The sequence below is a fragment of the Nelumbo nucifera genome, chromosome 1 (genome assembly GCF_055504915.1).
Source record: "Nelumbo nucifera cultivar China Antique chromosome 1, China Antique-T2T, whole genome shotgun sequence".
In the NCBI taxonomy this organism is placed as follows: domain Eukaryota; kingdom Viridiplantae; phylum Streptophyta; class Magnoliopsida; order Proteales; family Nelumbonaceae; genus Nelumbo; species Nelumbo nucifera.
Window position 1 is genome coordinate 211,494,760 of NC_142649.1, and position 22,606 is coordinate 211,517,365.

At 40.6% G+C, this 22,606-nt stretch overlaps 1 protein-coding gene across 3 annotated transcripts in view; it reads left to right on the plus strand.

The window, feature by feature from the left end:
- Positions 1–1,253: 1,253 nt before the first annotated feature.
- LOC104588832 (uncharacterized) overlaps positions 1,254–22,606 on the plus strand; it is a 30,837-nt gene continuing 9,484 nt past the window's right edge. For 2 of the 3 annotated variants that reach the window (XM_010246945.3, XM_010246946.3), the window contains exons 1-3: positions 1,255–1,531; positions 2,685–2,794; positions 16,022–16,629. In XM_010246945.3, coding sequence (XP_010245247.1) covers positions 1,457–1,531; positions 2,685–2,794; positions 16,022–16,629 — 793 coding nt within the window. In that variant the 5' untranslated portion in view covers positions 1,255–1,456. Of the gene's footprint in view, positions 1,532–2,684; positions 2,795–16,021; positions 16,638–22,606 lie in introns of all 3 variants that reach the window. The other variant, XM_010246947.3, reaches the window with a different exon arrangement.

Genomic DNA, 22,606 nt, shown 5'->3' on the forward strand with positions numbered 1-22,606 from the left:
TTTGAAAGATATTGTGAAAATATGAATATTGATATCAGAAATAAAAAAGAATAAATTAATAATTTATTATTTGAAATATACAGTTTGTATGAATTTAAAGTTGTAGGCTTGTGCCCAATAGTAGAAGAGAAAAACTTTTTTATTTAATAAATAGAAGGCAGAAATCTGCTAGATCTACAACAAGTTCATTTACTGAACTTAATTTTTATTTACAAGCAAAATTTTATAACTTAGGTGAAGTATCAAATAATTTTGGTATTTTAGCCTGGTGAAGTGAACACTCAAAAAATTATCCAGTTCTCGCTGCCATGGCACGTGATCTACTAATCCCTCCAGTGTCTACAATCCCATCGGAGTCTTGTTTTAGTGCAGGTATTAGGGTGTTGGATGACAAAAGAAGCTACATGAACGATGAGAGTATAGAGATGTACGTCTGCTTCAAGGGTTGGCGTGATGCAGAAGATAGATTACAAGACAATGGAGGGCATAATACAACACCGGACATTTCACCCGAAGTAGATGATGAAAGTCATGAATGATGATTCATGAATTTGAGTACTTGTATAGAATTTTTTATTTTTTTAAAATTATTAAAATTTTTTTATTTTTTTAATTTATTTGATATATTTTTTGAATTTTTAACAATGTAATTTTGTATTTTCAATTTGTAACCATATTGTATTTTTATGTTTTATTAATTTATTCCATTTTTATATTTTATTCATCCAAGTATGCAATGATCTAATCATTGTATTTGTAATTCACTAATTTGTAACCATTCAAATTTAAATGTAATAAAATTCTTATTTTTCTTCCAATTTATTATTCCATCATTCTTATTTCATTTTGGTTAAATATTTTTTTTTTCATTTACGTGTTAAATAACTTAGATTTCTCATTTCTTAATTTTTTAAATAGTTCCCAATTCCCGAAGTTAAATATTTTAGTTTTATAAGTTTACTTAGAAAAGAAATCAAAATTTTCAAAAAAAATAAAAAAAAAAAGAAAAAAAAATAGTGCAGCCCGGTTCGGGCCTGCCCTGTGTCCCAGCCTAGCACAACCCAAAACCACGACACGACTTGCAGCCTGGTCTGGCCCAGGCACGGCACAGGCCCACGTGGGCTGTGCCGGCCGACTCCCAAAATTTCTACCGGGGAGGACGACACAGCCCATGGCGCTATGGCAAATGGAAAATCCGAAAAAACCTCTTTTTTTTTTTGAAAATAACACCATACATATTGCTCACCGTTTTCTGAAAAAACGCCCTTAGAAAACGATATTTGTTACAAACACCGACTCTAGCCTTCAGCGTTTGTAAGTCGCGTTCACTGAACCTAAATCGCTTCTGTTGTGAGTCATGACTTGTGAGACCAGTTAGGTCATCGTCTGCGTTGCTCGCCGCTGTTGAAGCTCCATCGTGCCAGCGGGAAATCTTTCGAAATCTGCGGGAGACGAAATGAGCAAGGAAAGTGATATTTGGGATGACTCTGCTCTCATTAACGCTTTCAATAACGCCATTACGAAATACAAGGTACATTTCGTTCACTCTATCATAACATGTGCGTTTAATCTTTCCGTACTGGTGAAAGCTTCAAATTTCTCCGGTTAATATTTAGTGGGTACCTTCATTCCTCTTCTTCTTCTGGTTTTCTTTGAAGAGTTCATACGAGCAATTGATATTTTTCTCGTACACGTGACTCGTGCATGGAAGCATGAAATTAATCAACGTTGATAGACAGCCAATATAAATCTATACACATATGCATGGAGAAAGACTGTTTTTGGTTGGATTTTGTTAAGCTGGGTTCATATGCAATGAATTTTAATCCGGTTCCTCATAACATTTTTGTGATAATGTCCAAAAGAAGGGTGATGACAAAGTTCATGCTTCTCTATCTCGTTGGTTTGTTACTTTATGCTCCAGTTATTTTGTTTATTAGCTGCTATATTAAGTGGGTTTGCAGCTTGAATTTTGCTATTCCTTGCTTTAAAATGTTGATTCTGAAATTGGTTCCCAATATCTCGATGACATGGGTCTGCTAGTACTTCTAATCTTAATGTAAGATTGAAGAAGAACGTTTTTCCTAAACCAAAATGAAGTCCATTTTCATGTTATAGATCTTATCTTTTTTTGTTTATTGTTCAAATATACAGAATTTTTCTCCATAAACTATTCTTTGAATCAGTGCTTTTGAGCACTGTTGCATGGACTAGCGGATGAAGTGTCCATGTCAAAGACATGTGAGATTGGGACATTCTGTAGATTCTTGATGGAACCTTCAACATTAACACTTTTCTCTGTCTACTTGCTTATAGACATAAATGAATAACTAATGTCCAAAATGAATGACACTTTTGTTCCAGGAACCGTTACTAAGTTATAAAGAAAAGGTTCCAAATCTTTTTTATAGGTATATAGTGTTAAAATTCAAAAAAATAATGGACTCTTTTAATAATTTATACTTTTCTATGGATTTCTCCATGGATCTTTTTTTTTTTCCTTTTTGCGAAATACCAAGTCAGACTCCCAGACATGTGTGTCATATCTTGATTCTTGTGTTTGTCTCCATGCAATACTGATCTTGAGTTGGCCATCCATACCTTTCTGAATTCTTGTTTTAGTTTTTCCTTGAAATTTCTTAGTTTTGATTGCTCGGATCAGTAACTTTGTTTTTGGTTGACAGATCATGCATAAGAAAGGGTACCAAGAAAGTTCAATTGAGAGTGAAAAAGTCATAAATGGCAATATGGATGATGCACCTGTTATTACTGATGACTGTTGTGATGCTGCAAGGTTAGTAAATTAATCTTTTTTTCCTTTTGTCTAACTTAAATTTCTCAAATTTTCTAGAAGAAATAAAAGGGTCTAAACTCTAAAAGTTCTTGGAAATCACACGAAACTGGGAGGTGGATACGAGCTAATACATATTACTTTGGGTTTTCACATCTTCAGCAGCTTGAAATAATTGTGTCATAATGGTACATGTTCAGCTTGTTTTTACTGTTCCAACTTTGCATTTTTTTTTCTGTAAATGTGGGGAAAGAATTACATAATTTGGCTAATGAAGCATCTACCATCCAGTGTTTCTTTTATAAGTAAAAATTCATTGAAATAAATCAATATAGATAAGCATTGGTAAAAGCATCCCAGGGAGAGGCACAAGGTGCAATCACTCTAAAAGAAGGTACAACAAAAAATTACAATTGAGCCCAGTAGAACTGATCCCTAAGTACCCCCTGCTTAGCTAAGGAACCAGCCAATGCATTTGCCTCCCTCCCCACCCATTGTATAACCAGATTCATATTTCTTGATACCCAATTGAACTTCTTCATTTTGTCGCTATAACACCATATCACTGAATCCGCTTCGAGTCCCTTTCAACTAGGGGTGCTCAACAAAAACCGAACTGAAAAATCTGATTAGCTGACCTGATTGGTTCGGTGTTTTGCAAAAACCGGTGGTACTGGTTTGGTTTTTGGTTAACCTAAAAGAAAAATGTTAGGGACTGCCTAACTCAGGGACTCTTTCGAGGGAGCCTGCCTCCTGAATGAGAGAGAGAGAGAGAGATTGTATTCCCAAATCGATAATCCCCTCCTAACTTCCTTTCCTTATTTATATACTGCTGTTACAATTCTGTTATACCAGCCTCTCCACTTGTCCAGTCCACTTGTCTAGTTTGCTATTTAGTTTGTTCTAGTGGTTGGCTGTTAGTTACATTCTTTAAAGGTTGGCGTGGCCTTTTCTTGTACACTTGTATTCCCTTTATTTGTGTCTCAACAGTCCCTCCTCCCTTGAAAGTGACCTTGTCCTCAAGGTCAAGATGTCTATTCTGTAAATCCAAGTAAGGTTCCCAAGTTGCATCCTCAATTGGGAGACCTGACCATACCACCAATGCCTTTGGTTCGATGTGATTCCCTTTACGTATCCACCTGAAATCTGTTATCTGAGTGGGCTCAGTTTGAACTTGGCCATCTTCTGAGAATGATGGGAGGGTGGTTGTTGTTATTGCTCCTGTTTTTAGCCATTTCTTCAATAGGGATACATGGAATACAGGGTGTAATTTTGATGTTGCTGGGAGGTCAAGCCTGTATGCCACCGACCCAATGCGTTCCACAATCCAAAATGGGCCGAAGTACCTAGGACTCAGTTTGTTCCATCGGTGGCCTGCTACTAAAACTTGCTTGTATGGTTGTAATTTAAGGAAGACTTGCTCTCCAATCTGGTGCTGGATAGGCCTATGCCTTATGTTGTATGAGTCTGCCATCCATTGTTGGGCTCGATGGAGGTGGGATTTGAGATCTTGTAACACCCTATCTCGCTGGAGGAGTTGGTCTTCTACTGCTGCTACTGCTGTAGACCCTTTTTCATATGGGAGTAGGGGAGGTGGGTCCCATCCATATAGAGCCCGGAAGGGAGTCATTCCTGCTGCACTATGATACGTGGTATTGTACCACCATTCTGCCCAATGAAGCCACTTGAGCCACTAACGTGGCCTATCCCTTGCATAGCACTTTAGATAGGTTTCCAAACTCCGGTTGACCACCTCAGTCTGCCCATCTGTTGAGGGTGGTAGTTGGTAGATTTGAAGAGTTTCACTCCCTGTAGTCAAAAAAGTTCTGCCCAGAAATGACTCATAAAAATAGGGTCGCGGTCTGAGACAATAGAGTTAGGGGTACCATGCAGTCGTGCCACCTCCTTAGTAAAAATCTCAGCTACCATGGAGGCTGTAAAGGGGTGGGACAGAGGGAGAAAATGGCAGTATTTGGTGAATCTATCAACCACTACGAGAATGACGGACTTGCCATAGGAAAGGGGGAGCCCCGTTATAAAGTCCATGGATATATCTGCCCACACTTGTGTAGGAATTGGGAGTGGTTGTAGCAGTCCTACTGGAGACTGGGTATCCGCCTTATTTTTCTGGCAAATGATGCATTCGACTATGAATTTTTGGACCGAATTTCGCATGCCTTTCCAGTGGAATTGGGTGGCTAGTCTCTTGTAAGTGCGCAGGATCTCTGAGTGTCCTCCTGTTGGGGATGAGTGGAACACTTCCAGAAGCTGCTGAATATGGGCTGAATCCTGTGGTATCACCATTCGGCGTTTATACAGCAGCAAGTTATTCTCCACTGTGTACCCTGGGTGGCTAGTAGGGTCCTCTTGGACTTGTGAACGCAACTTGCTCAGTTGTGGGTGCCTTTCAGCTTCTTCCCTTAGCTGACCCATGATGGAACATGTTGGGCCCGTGAGAAGTAATGGAAATAGTTGTGGCTGGCGTGACAGTGCATCCGCCACCTTGTTAGTGTGCCCTGCCTTGTATTTAATGACATAATCGTAGCCAAGTAATTTGGCTATCCATCGCTGCTGTTCCGGGGATAGTACGGACTGCTCCAACAGAAATTTCAGGCTCTGGTGGTCAGTTCGTATGATGAACCTCCTTCCTAGAAGGTAGGGCCGCCACCTCTGAACTATGAGAACAATTGCTATCAGTTCATGTTCGTATACTGATTTGGCCCATTTCTGTGCTATCATTGCTTTGCTGAAAAACGCTAGTGGCCTTTCTTCTTACATGAGGACTACACCAACTCCTTGGCTTGACGCATCACGTTCAATGATGAAGTCCTTTGAGAAGTCTGGAAGTGCGAGCGTCGGTGGGGATGAGATAGTTGTTTTGAGTGTCTCGAAGGCTTGTTGGGCCTCTCTAGTCCAGTAGAACCCATTCTTCTTAAGTAAACTTGTCAAGGGGGCAGCAATCAGTCCATACCCTCTAATGAATCGCCGGTAGTACCCTGTTAAACCCAAGAAGCCTCGTAACTCCTTAACATTTTGAGGTCGGGGCCAATTTATCATGCTTGAGATCTTTTTCGGGTTTGCTGCTACAATGCCGTTTTCGACCACATGCCCTAAATAGTGTACTTGTGTCTGCCCAAATGTGCATTTTGACTCCTTTGCAAGAAGTTTATGAGTCCTTAGCAGTTCCAAGGTGATTTGTAGATGTACTAGGTGGTCGTCCCATGTAGCGCTATATACAAGTATATCATAAAAAAAAACGAGTATAAATTTGCGCAAATGGGGTTGAAATATGTCATTCATAAGGGCTTGGAACATAGCTGGCGCATTGGTCAACCCAAACAGCATAACCAGAAATTCATAATGCCCTTTGTGTACGAAAGGCAGTCTTGTGGATGTCTCCCTCATGGACCCGAATTTGATGATATCCCGATCTCAAGTCTAGTTTAGAGAATATGGTGGCCCTGCCGAGTTCATCTAGTAGTTCATCGATTACCGGTATGGGAAATCGATCCTTCACAGTAATGTTGTTTAGAGCTCTATAATCTATACAAAACCACCATGTCCCATCCTTCTTTTTCACAAGCAATACTGGCGAGGAGAATGGGCTTTGGCTGGGTTGTATAATTTTCCTGTCAAGCATATTTTGCACTTGCCTCTCAATCTCTAGTTTCTGAAAATAGGGGTAACGATAGGGTCTTACATTTGTGGGTGCAGTTCCGGGCAGCAATGGAATGCAATGATCATGGGCACATTTCGGTGGTAGTTCCTTAGGTTCTTGGAAGATCACTGAGAACTTCTGAAGTAGTTGCTGTAGTTGTGTGCGGCCTTCTTCGGATTTGCTTCCTTGGGCTAGAATGGGGCCGTTCCCGTGGGAGTCTATCTTCATTAAAACGATGTGGGCTGGGTCTGCTGCTTGTTTCCTTAGGGAGGCGAGACTAATAGGTCCTGGACCCTTGGACAGCTGCCCTTGAATATGCACCTGTGAGCTGCCCACTTGAAAATCCATGGTGAGACGGGCCCAATCACATATCACCGGCCCTAGTTGCCTTAACCATTGGACTCTGAGAACTACATCTGCTCCACTGATTTCCAGGGGGTGTAGATCTACCTCGAACTCATGTCCTTGTATCTTCATCTTTAATTCTGTGCACGTACTGTCGCACACCAGGTTGCTCCCATTAGTTACGTGCACCCGGAAGACTGTACATGGTTGGACCGGAATTCCTAGTTGTCTGACCAATGTTTGGGTAATGAAATTGAGGGTGCTGCCCCTATCTATCAGAACCGGCACATGGCACCCTTGTACCAGTCCGGTTACTCTCATAGTTTGAGAAGAAGCAAGACCGGTCAAGGCTTGCAGGGATACTTCCAGGTATTCCTTTGTCCATTGCCCCCATTCTTGGTTGTCCATTGGCTCTTCAATGTCTGTTGATTGCTCGACATATTCGGTTTCAGGTTGAAGGAAGAAAACTTGAGGGATCTTACAGCGATGGCCCGTCCCGAATTTGTCTCCACATGCATAACAAAGGCCCTTTTCCCGTCGGGCTTGCATCTTAGCCCAGGTTAACCTCTTGGATGAGCTGGGGCCTGAACCAGAGTTGGCCTCCTTGCCTGTTATTCCTACTCCTGATCTGGGCTCCGGTTTACCCAAGATACCTAGTTTTGGGTTCGGTATACCTGGTCTGATCGCAGCTCCCAAAGGTTGATTAGTCCTTCTTGCCCGATTCAGTTTGTCTTCATGTAGTCGAGCTAATGCTGCTTCTTCAAGAATGGTGGTGGGCTGCATGGCTTTTACCTCCAGCCGCAATTCTTTCCTGAGTCCACCATCAAAACTGTTGACAAGCGCGTTTTCTGGCCAGCCTTGCATGCGCACAGCTAATCTTTCGAACGCCATCTGATAATCTTGGACGGAGCCGGTTTGTCGTAGCTTAGCGAGGCTTTCATCATAGTTCTCAAAAGCCGCAACTCCAAATCGCATGGTTAAGGCGTCGGTGAAGTCTACCCGTGTGGCTCTTGGGTGCCGTCGCCGGTACCACTGGTACCAGACGATCGCCTCTCCTTCCAGGTGTGCAGAAGCTAATGGAACACGATCAGGTCCTTGTGTGTCGTGGTAACCGAAGTATCTTTCTGTTCGCAGAAGCCAGGATGTGAGATCTCCCCCTGCGAAGATGGGAAACTCGATTCTTGCTGTTCTTGATCCACTTCGATGATTGGTGTCACTGCGCTCTTCCTGATTCGGCGCAGGTGGTGCCTGTGCCAGTCGTTCAAGCAAGGATGCAAAGCTTTCTTTGATTTCTTTGACGTCAGCCGATATTCTTTGCATTTCTCCTTCCATGTTGTCGACTCTGTTCTCCATTGCAGATGACCTTGTGCTTGGCATCTTGGCTCTGATACCAACTTGTTAGGGACTGCCTAACTCAGGGACTCTTTCGAGGGAGCTTGCCTCCTGAATGAGAGAGAGAGAGAGAGAGAGAGAGAGAGATTGTATTCCCAAATCGATAATCCCCTCCTAACTTCCTTTCCTTATTTATATACTGCTGTTACAATTCTGTTATACCAGCCTCTCCACTTGTCCAGTCCACTTGTCTAGTTTGTTATTTAGTTTGTTCTAGTGGTTGGCTGCTAGTTACATTCTTTAAAGGTTGGCGTGGCCTTTTCTTGTACACTTGTATTCCCTTTATTTGTGTCGCAACAAAAAATCGACAGTTAACTGAATTGAGAGGTGTATATTTATATATTATTTATAATATATTATATTATATATTTATATATTTTTATGATATTTGCAATATAAAAAATGAGAAACTGACAAACCAAACTGGTAAAAAATCGAACTGATCAATCAGTTAACCGGCAATACTGGTTTGGTTTCAAAACTTAGCTCATGATTTGGTTAATCGAACCGTGAGCACCCCTACCTTCAACCACCAAATTCTCCAAGTTCGTCTCTTTTGCAATCTGAACACCTTGTAGAATTCCATGCAGCTGTTTTTTTTTTTGTTCAAGAAGGTAAGGTAAAAATTTTATTGATGAAAGACGAAAATGATACAAAACTTCCTGGAGCCCCTCACACAGGAAGAAGACACATTACGGTACAGACTCCAAATAAACTGAGTACAAAGCAGTTGAAACAGGTTCTGAGATTTAAATTCAGGGGTAACAGACATCCAAGAAGGAGGTTTAGACACTGCTTCCTGAATTAAGTCCTCTGGATTTCTTGCTTTGTTGTAGAAAATCCTGTTGTTTCTCTCAGTTCATAAGGTCACTAAAACAGCTGCAGGAATAGTTCTCCAGATTAGATTACCCTTTTTGTTCAGACCAGGTAACTTCCAGCAGTATAAAAGGTTCCTGACAGAACCAGGCATAATCCAGCAAACCCCAGCCACCTTGAGAAAATGCTCCCAAACTCTTGCAGAGATCGAACAATAGATGCCAAGGCGATCAACTGTCTGGCAAGATCCCACATAGGCCACCGCAATCTGAAATCTGTACCCCTCTCCTAACCAAGTTAACCCTCGACAAACACTTATTTAGTGCCATCACCCAAACCAGAAAATTATGCTTAGATGGGCAGACAGGATTCGCACTTGCTTACTTGGGAAATCAGATATGTTTGTTCTACTCAGATTTGAGAGGCCAAGGATTTAACAGTAAAAACACCATCACCACTCCATTTCCACCTCCATTCATCCTCCAGATTAACAGAGATAGGTTGCCTCTGTAACAGTTGCAGAAGGCCAACAGCTGGTCCATTTCCCAATCAAAAAGATATTGTCTAAAGAGGGGGCACCAGGAGATTGAGTCCCCAATCACATCATAAGAATCAGCAACTGAGGCCTCAGGATGAAGGCACATTGAAAGAGCAGAGGAAAGGCTTCAGCAAGAGGGATTTCTAAACACCAGGAGTCCTTCCAAAACTTCAACCTATCTTCCCTACCAATCTTGAGAGCTAGGCCACCAGAAAAAACCGGAAAGGATTTCATAATTCCTTTCCAAAGGGAACACCTCCAGCTCTGAAAAAGATCCAAAGATTTCCAATTACTCCAGTCTACCCCATATTTGGATGCAATTAAGGTCCTCCACCAAGCATTCCTCTCAACACCAAACCTCCAAAGCCAGTTGCTGAGAAGAGAGGAGTCAAAAACCTTCAACTTCCTTATTCCCAAGCCACCGCTCTCCACAGGAAGGCAAACCTGAGTAGAGAGTGCCACTACATTCCCTTCCTTATCTCTTATAACCCCTCCAATTTCAGAAGAGCCTGGGTTTTTAGGGTATCGGATAATTATGTTTAAGATTCTTTATTTCTTTTCTTATTTGAGAAATTCTACCATTCAAAACAGAGAGTTGGATGGGAGGAGAGTTTAGGTTTGAATATATAATATCAGTTGTAACTCAAGTTTACATAAGATTATCAATGAGCAATATGGAGCTGAGAGTGTGATGGCTCAAGCATTCAGTATCCCATTAAGGGGAAAATTCTGTCAAGTTAAACTCTGATGGATGCTCACTTTGAAACTCATGTCCTTCAGTTACTGGATGCACTTTTGAAGATTGTTTAGGTGTAACAATTCCAAGTTATTCAGGACCAGTTGGCCCAGGGAATTCTCTAAGAGAAAAACTTTTGTCATTGATCTAATGACTTGGATTCTTGGTCTTTATGGGACTACAAGAAATAGAGGGTTATGCCCATATTGTTATAGGTTGTATGAGGGTGGGGGGCTGTCCAGTAGCAGTTGGTATCTCTGTCACGATAAGAAAGGAAATATCTTTTGTTTCCACACTCAACTTCTGTTTTTTTTAATGTTTTATTGATTCCTAAATCTGCCAACTCATTAGCATATGGTATAGTTAGGAGACAACGAAGTTTGTTTTTGCATCTAATTCCCAAATTGGGTGTAAGTTTTCCTATAGTCTAATGCAATAAAATACTTCACCCATTTCCAAAAAAAAGGTTTTCCTATATTTTGTACAGGGAGTGGGTATCTCTAGAGTTGGATCTTGTCATGAGCTATGGGATACCCATCCCTGTGGCCTGTGCCTTTCTCCAGGATTTTGGGAAATGGAGAGTCATCAAGTTGTGGGACTTTTGCAGGAAGACATAAGAAAATGAACAACTGTGATCTAACACATAAAAAGAGACTTTGATGCACTTTATCTTATTTCTAGGGTTATGTGGATTGAATGTGGAGTTCTTTAGGCATGGATGCCTCTTTAGCATTTGAGATGAGAATTGATATTGGTGGAAGTGGTGCATATACATGTCATGTTTGTTTATGAGAATAAAATCTTTGTCAAGTCGGTTTGGACAATGGGTTGTGTGATTTTAGATACTGGCTACAATGTAGAAAACTAGAAATTGAAAGGCAACTGTACCCATCTGGGAATGGATGTAAAGTAAACATGCATTATGGATTATGCTATTTAAGGAGTTTTTGAGGAAAGAAATGCTGGGACTTGGGATAGAGGCAGGGGAGGGGGACAGGGATAATGGATTATGCTATTTAAGGAATTTTTGAGCCATGTCCCCTGTCCCCAAAGTTTGGAAGACACCCTTCATATATGTTGGGGGGCGGTGATAGGAGCCTTGGAGGTGCCCCTATCCTGATAAAGTAGTCCTCCATAAGCTTTTTAAAGTTTATGTAGTGCTCAATTGGTGATTCCTGAATGAAGAATCCTGCTTTCTCACCCCTGGTTGGGACCCTTAGAGGTGCAAAGTGGCTGCCCCATAAAGAGGTGATTAATTTGATTTCTGTAAGTAATATTTCCAAGGATTAAGGAGTTGGAGTATCTTTGTCAATTCCTAAGTCAGAATGGTATCAAATAGCATGATATGATCCAGCTGTAATTATTTCTACTTTTGAATGGAGCTCCGTAGTGAATCTCTTATGAACTTTGATTGTAGTGGCTGTTCATTGGGTGGTTAGTGTAGGACTGGTTTGGTGGAAAGCAAGGTTGGTGGCTAGTCTTGCTTCAAAAATCTAGCCAAGTAGCTTTAAATCTAGGGAAGAATCCAGAGAATGGTTGCTGGTTTTCTTTAGTAGCAATTAACTGTAGGGAAATAAGAGAAAAGAAGAAAACCACATGTTTCTCTAACACTGGTTTCAAGAGGAAAAAAGAGTGGCTATTATAGAAACAAAAATTAACTCATTCAATTCAACTGTTCCGGACAGATTCACATGTATATATAAAACTCCTTAAAGCTTTGACTGAAAAAGAAATTTGACAATTACTAAAATGGCAGCTGATTCCTAATCAGACCCAAAACTCCTAAGAATAGAGACTTGGCAGAATAGTTTTTGACTTAAATTATTAGTTTCCTTAACAAAACAGGAAACTACTAATTGTAAACTTAAAAAATAGAATGAAAATAACTGCTGGTTTTAAAAATTAAAATAGAAACCCATCAGCTTCAAAATCTAGGTGCAACCATTGGTTCCTCCTTTGATATGTTTTAGTGACTGTTGAGGATTTCGTGGTTTTTGTTAATTGATTTTAGTTATTATTTGTTTAGTTAGTGAGTGGGGACCACAGCACACTATTTGGAAGCTTTTAGAGTAGAGTTTTTAATGTTTTTATTGAGATTTTTTTGGTATCAGCCGCCCTATAAGGGCATATCAGTCATTGTACACTGTTTTTATTTTAAGTATAAATACTAATGGAAGAGGGCAGCCAGATCTGATTACTTTCTCTTCCTTTCTTCATTCTTTCTCTTCTTCTCTCTTCTCCCAAAAACTTCTTCTTTTCTTCCTCTTTTCTTACAGTTTTTATTTCATCAAATTTCTACTATAACTTAAGGATGATTAGTTTTTAGAGAAATTGACGTATGTTAGGCTTAAGTTGAACTAGTATTTACTGATGACATGACAAAAATCTAGGTGTAAATGGTTAAAGGAGGGGGATAGAAACACCAAATATTTCCATTCAATGGCAAATGGTAGGAGAAAGAAGAACTTCATCTCAAAATTGGAAGTAGGAGGAGCAGGCATATCCCACCCGGTAGAAATAGCAGAGGCCTTTGTAAATCATTCAAAATCTATTTTTAGAAGACCCTTAAATGAAAGGATTTGGTTGGAGGGTTTGGAATGGCTGATTCTAAGTGCAGAAAACATAGAGTGGTTAGAAAAGAAATTTGAGATGGAGGAGATTAAGGAAGCATCCTTTTCTATGGATAGGACAAAAGCTGCAGTCCAGACGGTTTCACAATGGCTTTTTATTAGGATTGTTGGGATATTGTGGAGAAGGATCTTGGGTCAGTTTTTGAGGAGTTCCACAGAAGGGGAGTACTTAATCCGGGGTTGAACTCCACATTCATTGCTTTGGTACCAAAGAAGAGAGAGGCATCACAACTAAGGGACTTTAGACCTATTAGTTTGGTGAACACTTTGTATAAATTAATTGCAGAAGTGTTGTCTCTAAGGTTAAAGAAAGTTCTTCCTACCATTATTGCACCCAACCAAGGAGCTTTTGTGAATGATAGACAGATCACCGATCAAATTTTGATTACAAATGAGAGTCTGGAGAGCTTTAGGAAGTCCAAGAAGAAGGGAGTGGTTTGCAAATTGGACCTGGAGAAGGCTTATGACATGGTTGATTGGTCTTTTTTGTTGGAAGTGTTGAAAGGCTTTGGATTTGTAGATACTTGGTGTAAATGGATTTGGGGCTGTATTAGGAGTTGCTGATATTCTATCTTGGTGAATGGAACTGTGGTGGACTTCTTCCCTGCATCGAGAGGAATAAGACAAAGAGACCCACTATCCCCTTTTCTTTTTACTTTGATTGTAGATGTCCTTGGGAGATTGATCCATAGAGCGGACTTGAGGAATTTAATAAAAGGATGGAGAGTGGGAAGGGAGAAGGTACCACTTACACATCTGTAATTTGCAGATGACACAATCTTGTTTTGGGAAGGTGGAGACATAAATTGGATCCGGAATTTAAAATTGGCAATACAACTCTTTGAGCGGATGTCTACCCTCAAGGTGAACTTTGACAAGAGAAGTATGGTGGGTGTGAATTTGAAGGAGAGGGAGCTAAGTGAATATGCAGGTGTATTAGGTTGTGTGATCTCGAACTGGCCTTTGACTTACTTAGGCCTCTCTTTAGAAGATAATCCTAAGAAGGAATGCTTTTGGAACCTGGTATTGGAGAGATTTGAAAAAAAGGCTTGCTTCTTGGAGGAAGAATTATCTTTCCTTAGGGGGGAGAGTCACTTTGATTAGGTCTACCCTTGCTAACCTACATGTTTACTTCCTGTCAGTATTTAAGATCCCCACAAAGGTTTCTAACATTTTGGAAAAATTAATGAGGGATTTCTTGTGGGAGCCAGGAGAGGAAAAGAAGGACCATAGGGTGCGTTGGGAGGTGGTAACCAGATGCAAAAATCTAGGAGGCCTTGGGATTGGGAATATCAAGAAAAGGAATATGGCATTGTTGGGGAAGTGGTTATGGAGGTTTCCATTGGAAAGAGATAGGTTGTGGACAAAGATTGTGGCTAGCATACATGGGCTGGAAGACAATGGTTGGGAACCTGGAATTATGGCAAGGGATACAAATGCCCTCTCCTTGGAAAGCCATTCATGATTTGCTTCTAGTTTTCTCCCATTGGATCAAGTATGGTCTTAACTCTGGTAATAAAATAAAATTTTGGGAACACCATTGGGTTGGGGACTCACCACTGATGGACCAATTTCCTTCTTTGTATGCTTTGTCAGATTTGAAACATAAACCCATCTCGTCCTTCTTAAGTCCTTCTGTTTCTTCTTTTGGTTTTGGGTGGAACCTAGGCCTAAGAAGGGCAATTAGGGATACAGACTTGGGATGCATAATGTCTCTGCTAGCCATCATTGAAAATGCCTTCTTGGACACTAATAAGGAGGACACCAGATTTTGAACCCCTTCCTCCTCAGGTACTTTCTCCTGTGCTTCATTTTTTGAGACATTAGCTCAACCTTCTGTTCCTATTGGGTTGTCCTTTCCGATTAAAGAAATTTGGAGTAAGCCCATTCCTCCTCGGGTTAGTAGTTTTTGTTGGGAAACTTTCCTGGAAAGAATTAACACAAATGACCTACTTCAGAAGAAAGAGACCCAATTCTTGTTTACTTCCTAATAGATGTACTCTCTGTATAGACAGTACAGTTGATGGGGGAACTGCTTATCACCTCATGATTACTTGCTCAGTTGCTAAAACAGTTTGGGAGTGAGCTTTATCCCTCTTTGGGTGTATTTGGACCCCCCCTGGGAGTGTCCAAAGCTTGTTCTCTTCTTCTTTTTTCAGATGGCTTAAGAAAAAAGGGAAGATTATGTGGAGAAGCATTAGGGCAGCAGTGTGTTGGTCCTTATTGGAAGAAAGAAACTCCCAAATCTTTTCAGATAAGGAAAGAACCCTGGAAAATTTATTAAATATAATTCTTGTAAGGGTAGTCCACTGGCTGAAAACTATGGAGTTGTTCTAAGGTTATTCTGTGGCTGATTTGGTAAGAAATTGGAAAGAGATAGCTTCCTCTGCCCTATGTAAGAGGACTCATAGCCTTTCTTGGACCCCTCCCTCCTCTGGGTTCATAAAACTGAATTTTGATGGTAGTTGCTTGAGGAATCCAAGGCCTTCTGGGATTGGGGGAGTGTTCGGGAATGAGGATGGGGTTATTTTTGCCATGTTCTCAGGCCCAATTGGAGAAGGAGGCTCTCTTAGGGCTGAGATTCTTGCTGCCCTGGAAGGTATCCAAAGAGCGAAAGATTTGAACATCAGATGTTTGGTTCTTGAAGGTGACTCGGAGGTGGTGATTAGATGGCTAAAAGAAGAAGACAGTGGTTTACGGAGGTATAACAATGAGAGGAAAAAATTCAAATGGCTGAGTAGGGATATGGTAATGCAATACAGCTGGGTGAAAAGGACTGCTAACTCAGTTGCGGATGGGTTAGCCAAGAAAGGGGTGAATAGGGAATCTATATTTTGGGCTAATTTTTAACTTTACTCCATCGTACTCTATTGGTGGGGAGTTAAGACATTTTACCTCCTCCCCCCTCTTGTTGTAATTAAAGTTTCACATCATTAATAAAGTTTCTTATTACTGATAAAAAAAAAACCAGAGCCTCTCTGTTATGGTTGTTTTCACTCAATTTTCATAGTTGGTTTAATTTCAGATACTTTTTTTTTTCCAGTTCTCCTGTCTTTGTATTTTAGTTATACCATAATACTAAGTTTTGTGCCCTTTTGCTGTCTTTTATGAAAAGGCAATTGGAGGTGGATGATAACAACAATGTCACATCAAGCAGTTCAATAGGTGTTGGAGAAGCTAATGATTTTCCTGCAAGCCAAAAAAATCACCATGCAAGCTCACCTGTTCTGCAATCCAACATCCATGCGACTCCTGAGGGAAATCTAAACTCACAAGGTGCATCTGAATATACCCATTTGCTTAACCAGTACTATGAGCTGGAGGGGCAGAGACAACAGGTGCTACAGAAACTTCATCAACTGGGTTATTGGAATTACCAAAATCCATGTGAAGGATCCGGCCCCTGTGGGCAGTGGTTTAACTGTTTTTCTACTTCTCAAGAACCAGTCTCAGCATGCCAGGCATCCTACCAAGGGTTCTCATCTTGTTGTCCATATGTTTGTCATTGCTTGGCAGCTTCATGCCCTTCATCTACTTGTACCTCAGCTGAAACATGTGAAAATAAATTCACTGCTGATGTTAGTGCTGCCACATGTGCATTGGGCCCTAAAAAACTATCCCCCCTTGAAGATATTGGTGTCGTTAAAACCGCAATGACAGCTGCAGAAAGAGCAATATCTTCCATGAAGATGAAATATCCTAGCACATACAACGCATCCGAAGGTGGGCAGGTGCATTCTTAGCAAATTTATAATATGTAGATATATTCTTCTTGGTTATGCATATGGACTTCTAATATTTGTTTTGTAGTTTCACTACATGGCACATTGACACCTTAGTCCTGATGGTCCATGGTTGGTATATGTAGGCTGCATATAATGCTTTTGGTTAATGTGGTCTATCTTGTTAGTACCTTGGGTTTCCTGCAATTAGTCTATGCTGCCTTTGGTTCATGATGCTATTTGGTTAATGCCTTTGGTTAATGTGGTCTATGCTGCAATTAGTCTTGGTGTTTTTGCAATATCATATTTGATTCTTTTTGTTTTGTCTTAAATCTTAATATTTGTATTGAACCATGCTTTGCATGACCTAGTGATTGATCAAAGATGTCCATTATTGTATGATTTAAACCTATTCAGTTAGTTTAACAAGATGAACCACAGATGCACTACTTTGCATGCTTTAATTATTGCACCTTTATTAAGGGTGCATCAGGCTCTGTTGGGCTGGGCCTCTTCAAATTTTAACTAGCGCTCAACCTGAGTCCACCCAACTTACATCCCTACATTTCAAGACTGTTTAATATGTAATCATAATTTTTTTGGATGTGGGCTTATATCCATGATGTTTAATTTTTTAATTTTATAATTTTGAATGAGAACTTGCTTGGTTGTCTAGTAGGACTACAATCAGTCCTAGTTGTAATGTACAATAAACAAGAAAGAAAGTTTGAGAATGAGAGAAGAAGAAGTAAGAGGAGAAGAGAAGGAAAAGACGAAGAGAAGAAAGTCAAAAAGAGTGTGGGTCATGACTTGGATTGTTGCCCCACTCAGCTATTTATATTAATAGTTTAAATAAGGTAAATAACCAAAATTGCCCCTACTGTTTACATAAGTTAAGAAATAATAGAAAACAGAAAATAACTACTAACTACCACTAAGTAACATAAGTAGCATAAATTGACAAACAATAGTGGGGACCACATTAATGTTCTACATCTCTACACTCCCTCTCAAGTTGGGAATAGATATTAGTCATTCCCAACTTGCATAGATCTGCCTCTAACTTTTTCTTTGAAACTGCCTTAGTGAAGAGATTTGCAAGTTGCATGTTGGAGGTGATATATGGAAGACACACTTCTTGGGAAGCAACTCTCTCTGATAAAGTGTCGATCCACTTCAATTTACTTAATTCTGTCATGTTGTACTAGATTAGGAGCACTGTTAATAGCAGCCTGATTATTGTAGTACAACATTAGGGGCTTTTCATGAGAAATACCTAGCTCCTCAAATAGGGATTTCAACCATTACACTTCAGCCATACCATTCGCCATGGACCTATATTCAGCTTCAGCACTGGAGCGAGTAACAACATTTTGTTTCTTACTCCTCCAAGAAACAAGATTTCCTCCTACAAAGGCACAATACCTAGAGGTAGACCTCCTATCATCAACATATCCGCCCAATCGGCATGTGTGTAAATTTCTATTTTCATGTGACCATTATCTTTGAAGAGTATATCTCTGCCTGGACATCTCTTCAAATATGCCAATATCCTCTCAACTACAAGTAGGTGAGTGGTTCTAGGAGAATGCATATACTGGCTAACAACATTGACTGCATAAGAGATGTCTGGTTGTGTGAGACAAAGAAGTTTTCCAACCAACCGTTGGAACATAACTTTATCTTCAAGAGACAATCCACCTTCTGCCCTGATCTTGTGATTTTTGTTCAATAGGTGTGTTAGCAGGCTTAACACCTAGGTTCCCAGTTTCTTGCAACAGATCATGAACATACTTCCTTTGGGAAACAAAAATCCCATGTTTAGACCGTGCTACCTCAATACCCAAGAAATACCGTAGCTCTCCCAAGTCTTTGACATCAAATTCTTGGTGAAGGAGTTGCTTAAGAGAGTCAATCTCATGGATATCACTCCCTGTCACCACAATATCATCCACATATACAGCAAGAAGTGTTAAGGAGGAATCCACTTTCTTCAAAGCATTGTTACCCTCTCCCCCTGTTGGATTATCTTTCCTTGTTAAAGAAATGTGGTGTCGACCTATACCTCCAAAGGTTGGGAGTTTTTGTTGGGGAGCCTTTCTGGAAAGAGTTAATACAGGGGATCTACTCCAAAGGAAAAGACCCAATACTTGCTTGTCTCCTCACTGGTGTGTTCTTTGTAAATCTGTTGGTGGGTTTGGATACATTTACTAATTTCTTGTCAGTTTGTTAAAGTTATTTGGGTATGATTTACTTCTCTGTTTGGGTGTAGGTGGGCGCCCCCTTTGAATGTGCCAAGCTTATTTACCTCCATGCCTAACTGGCCAACCAAAGGGGCCAAGATCATATGGAGGTGTGGTAGGGCCAAGATCATATGGTGGGCTCCCCCTTTCAATGGAATCATCAACATTATGCTTCACTATAAACACCCATCTACACCCAACCGGTTTCTTCCCTTTAGGTTGATCAAATAACTCCCATGTATTGTTCTTTAGAAGGGCATTCATTTTTACCTTCATTGCATCCTTCCACTTAGGTATTGACAAGGCTTCCTGCATTGTTCTGGGAATGGGAATAGCGGCAATGGATGCCAAAAAAGACTTGTAGGATGGAGACAAATGATCATAAGACAAGAGCGGGGAAATACAATGAGTTGTAGATGAGGTACAACGACGTTTCCCTTTACAGACTGCAATGGGAAGGTCAAGATCATCCAATGGAGGTGAAGGCTCAACAATGGAAGGTATCTCATCTGCAATGGAAGATAAAGGAACTGTGGTACCTGGATCTGGATACATAGAAGGAATTGGAGCTAGCCTAGACTATTGATGACCGAAATCGACCTGTCTCCACCGCCTGTGATATACTCTCAAATCCTGGCACTTCTGACAACTCTCCTCACTACACTCCCTTTCAGTGATTGGGACAGGTAATGGAATTTTTGATGAATGAGCCCTCACCTCACTACTCTCCCCCTAAGAAGAAACCATAGGATAATAGGTTACATCCTCAAAGAAAGTAACATCCATAGAAACAAACCACCTCTCAGAAGTAGGTTTGTAGCAACAATATCCCTTTTGAGTTTGTGCATAACCAAAGAAAATGCATTTTGAGGCTTTAGGATGAAATTTGGAATGATGAGGTCCAAGAATCTGAACAAAGCAAGTACATCCAAAGGTTTTAAGGGGAATAGTAAACAATTCTTTATCAGGATATAAAAGGGTGAATGGAACTTTCATGTCTAGAACCTGTGAAGGAACTCGGTTGATGAGATATACAGTTGTATGAATAGCATCTCCCCTAAAACGTATAGGCACATTGGAGTTAAGTATAATGCTTCTAGCCACCTCCAATATGTGTCTATTCTTCCTTTTAGCAACCCCATTTTGCTGAGGTGTATGGGAATATGTTCTCTGATGGATAATTCCATGGTCAAGGAAATATGAGGCCAATGGTTTTGCAAAATACTCTTTCACATTATCGGGTCTGAAAATTTTGATTTTGACCCCAAATTGGGTCAAAACCATTTGATGAAAGATCCAGGTTATAGTCATCAACAAACAACAAGAAATATTTGTATCCCTCCATAGCAGTGATGTGATAAGGTCCCCAAACATCAGTATGCACAATTTCAAAAGGAATGCTACTTCTTTTATTACTCAAAGGATATGTTGTTCTACAATGCTTTGCAAGCTCACAACTTTCACATTTCAAATTAGACATCTGGACCGACTCAAACAAACTAGGAAACAAACTCTTCAAAGACCTAAAAGATAAATGACCTAATCGATCATGCCAAAGCATAACCTGACTAACAGACTGAGAAACAAAAGACCTCCCAACTTCACTATTTTCCCCATGTGAGCTCTCTCCAAGCAGGTAGATTCCATTCGTCTCACGACCAATCTCAATCACCTTCCTTGTCTCCAGATCCTGAAAAACATATCGATCAAGAAAAAATGTCACTGTAGCTGTGGATGATTTGTTCTTACCAGTGTGGTTAGTGTCCTCCATTGAAGCTACCCTTTGGAGAGAAGCAAGGCAGGAGGAAGATGAAAAGGTGGAGGAATTGAAGCTACGTGGCAGCTTGAAGTTGGTTGGAAAAAAGAGAAGGAATTTTCACTAGAATGAAAACATAACTTTTATGCAACCCAAAAGACTGATGTGTTAAACAAGGCAATGGTGTGACAACCAACGTTACCTTTGCTCAGGTAATTGCTTGTGGCGCTAAGCAAAATATGTTGAATGGTTCAAATGAGGGGAAAGATTTGGGTGCAGTACAGAATGAGGGAGGTGAATCATCGGGTCAGGCGGGGGTCTTGTTAAACCGTATGGTGCCCACCCAGCAGGCCCAAATCCAATTTCAGCTTTTTATCCTGGGCCCAGTAGGCCCGAAAAGTTAAGTGGGCTAAAATCAACTGACCCAGGTTTCAAGTTGGTGCTGACGACTTAAAGGAGCACGTGACAGGGGAAGCACCTCAAGTAGACAGTAAACAAGGTCTACCATCGTCTTCCTCTTCCTTTCGCTCGAATAGCTCAGCAAAGGTCTCCAGCTTACAATGTATACCTTCGAAGAAGATGATTCGATTTGAGCAGGAGCGCCATAACCCGAGGTATGTGAAGAGCAGTGAGTTATTTGACTCAGTATTGGACAGGTTGACAAATGATGAAGAGTTGTCTGATTCGGATTCAAAATCTGGAGAAACCATCAGTCTGGGAAGTATTGACCTCCAAAAACCAAAAGATATCTTGGAGGAGGGTAGTATAAACACTGAACTCCTATTTCTAGAGGAGGAAATGGACTTGCAAGACTCTGGCAATGTCAAAAGGCAAAGAAGGTTGAGTCTTAACAACGACGAACAGATATCTTCTAGCCCGGGTCTTCCATACAAAAAACAGATGGAGTTCGAAACACTTAAAGAGGTCCGGTAGATTACATCCCCGCCAATAAACGGGTCTACTCCATTTGCACAACCTAGTTAGGACATCGGGCCAGAGACATGAATCAGATATGGAGCCTTACCTAAGGATTCACGTAGAGGGAAAAACTAGTGAGGCATCTTTGATTGTAGGTGGTGTAAAAGTATTGGGTGAACCTAGTCCACTTCCACGACTGAGTCAGGAAAAGGGAATGGATCTGGTCCTGACTCCAAGAATTGATACCCAACATTTGGTCCATGTGCAACCACCTCTGTTACCTTCAAGTAAGCCTGTCCATTTGGTTTTAGATACTAATATGGGTTCTGTGCCTGCAACAGATATCTTGGAATCTCAACCAGACCAACCAAGTGGCAGCAAGGAAGTGACAAATGTTAATATTGGAATTCGAACTGAGAAGGGAGTTTGGTTGGTAGAGAGGAAACATGAGGAACTAGAACTGATTTGGGAGAAGATTAGTACCCTGTTGGAGGAATATAAACAGAAAGAGGAAATGATAGAGGTGATTCCAAAAAACCCTGAATCACATGCAAGCCCCAATAGATTGGGGCAGGAAATAGGAAATAAAGGGCTGTCTAGGAAGTCAGTGGGTAGGAAAAAGAAGAAAAAGTCTCAAGTAGAGAGACTAATAATGGACATTGAAGGGGATATCGAATTCAGTGGTAGAGTGGAAAGGAAAAAGGTTTATAAATGAAGGAAAATACTATCTTTAAATTCATGAAGGTTAATGAAGATAATCAATTGGAATGTGAGGGGTTTGGGCAGTGCTAGGAAAAGGAGATCGATTAAGGAGTTACTTAGGAGAGAAAGACTTGATGTTGTGATGTTACGGGAGACAAAGGTAGCTGAACTGGATAGGTGGTGGGTCAGAGAGATTTGGAAAGTAAGAGGGGTAAGATGGTGTTTAGCTCCGTCGTAGGGAGCTTCGGGGGGAATAGTAACTTTGTGGAGGGAGGACTTCGTAGAACCAATAGAGGAGTTAATAGGAAACTTCACTGTATCCCTAAAATTCAGGATGGTGGAAGATGGCTTCATTTGGG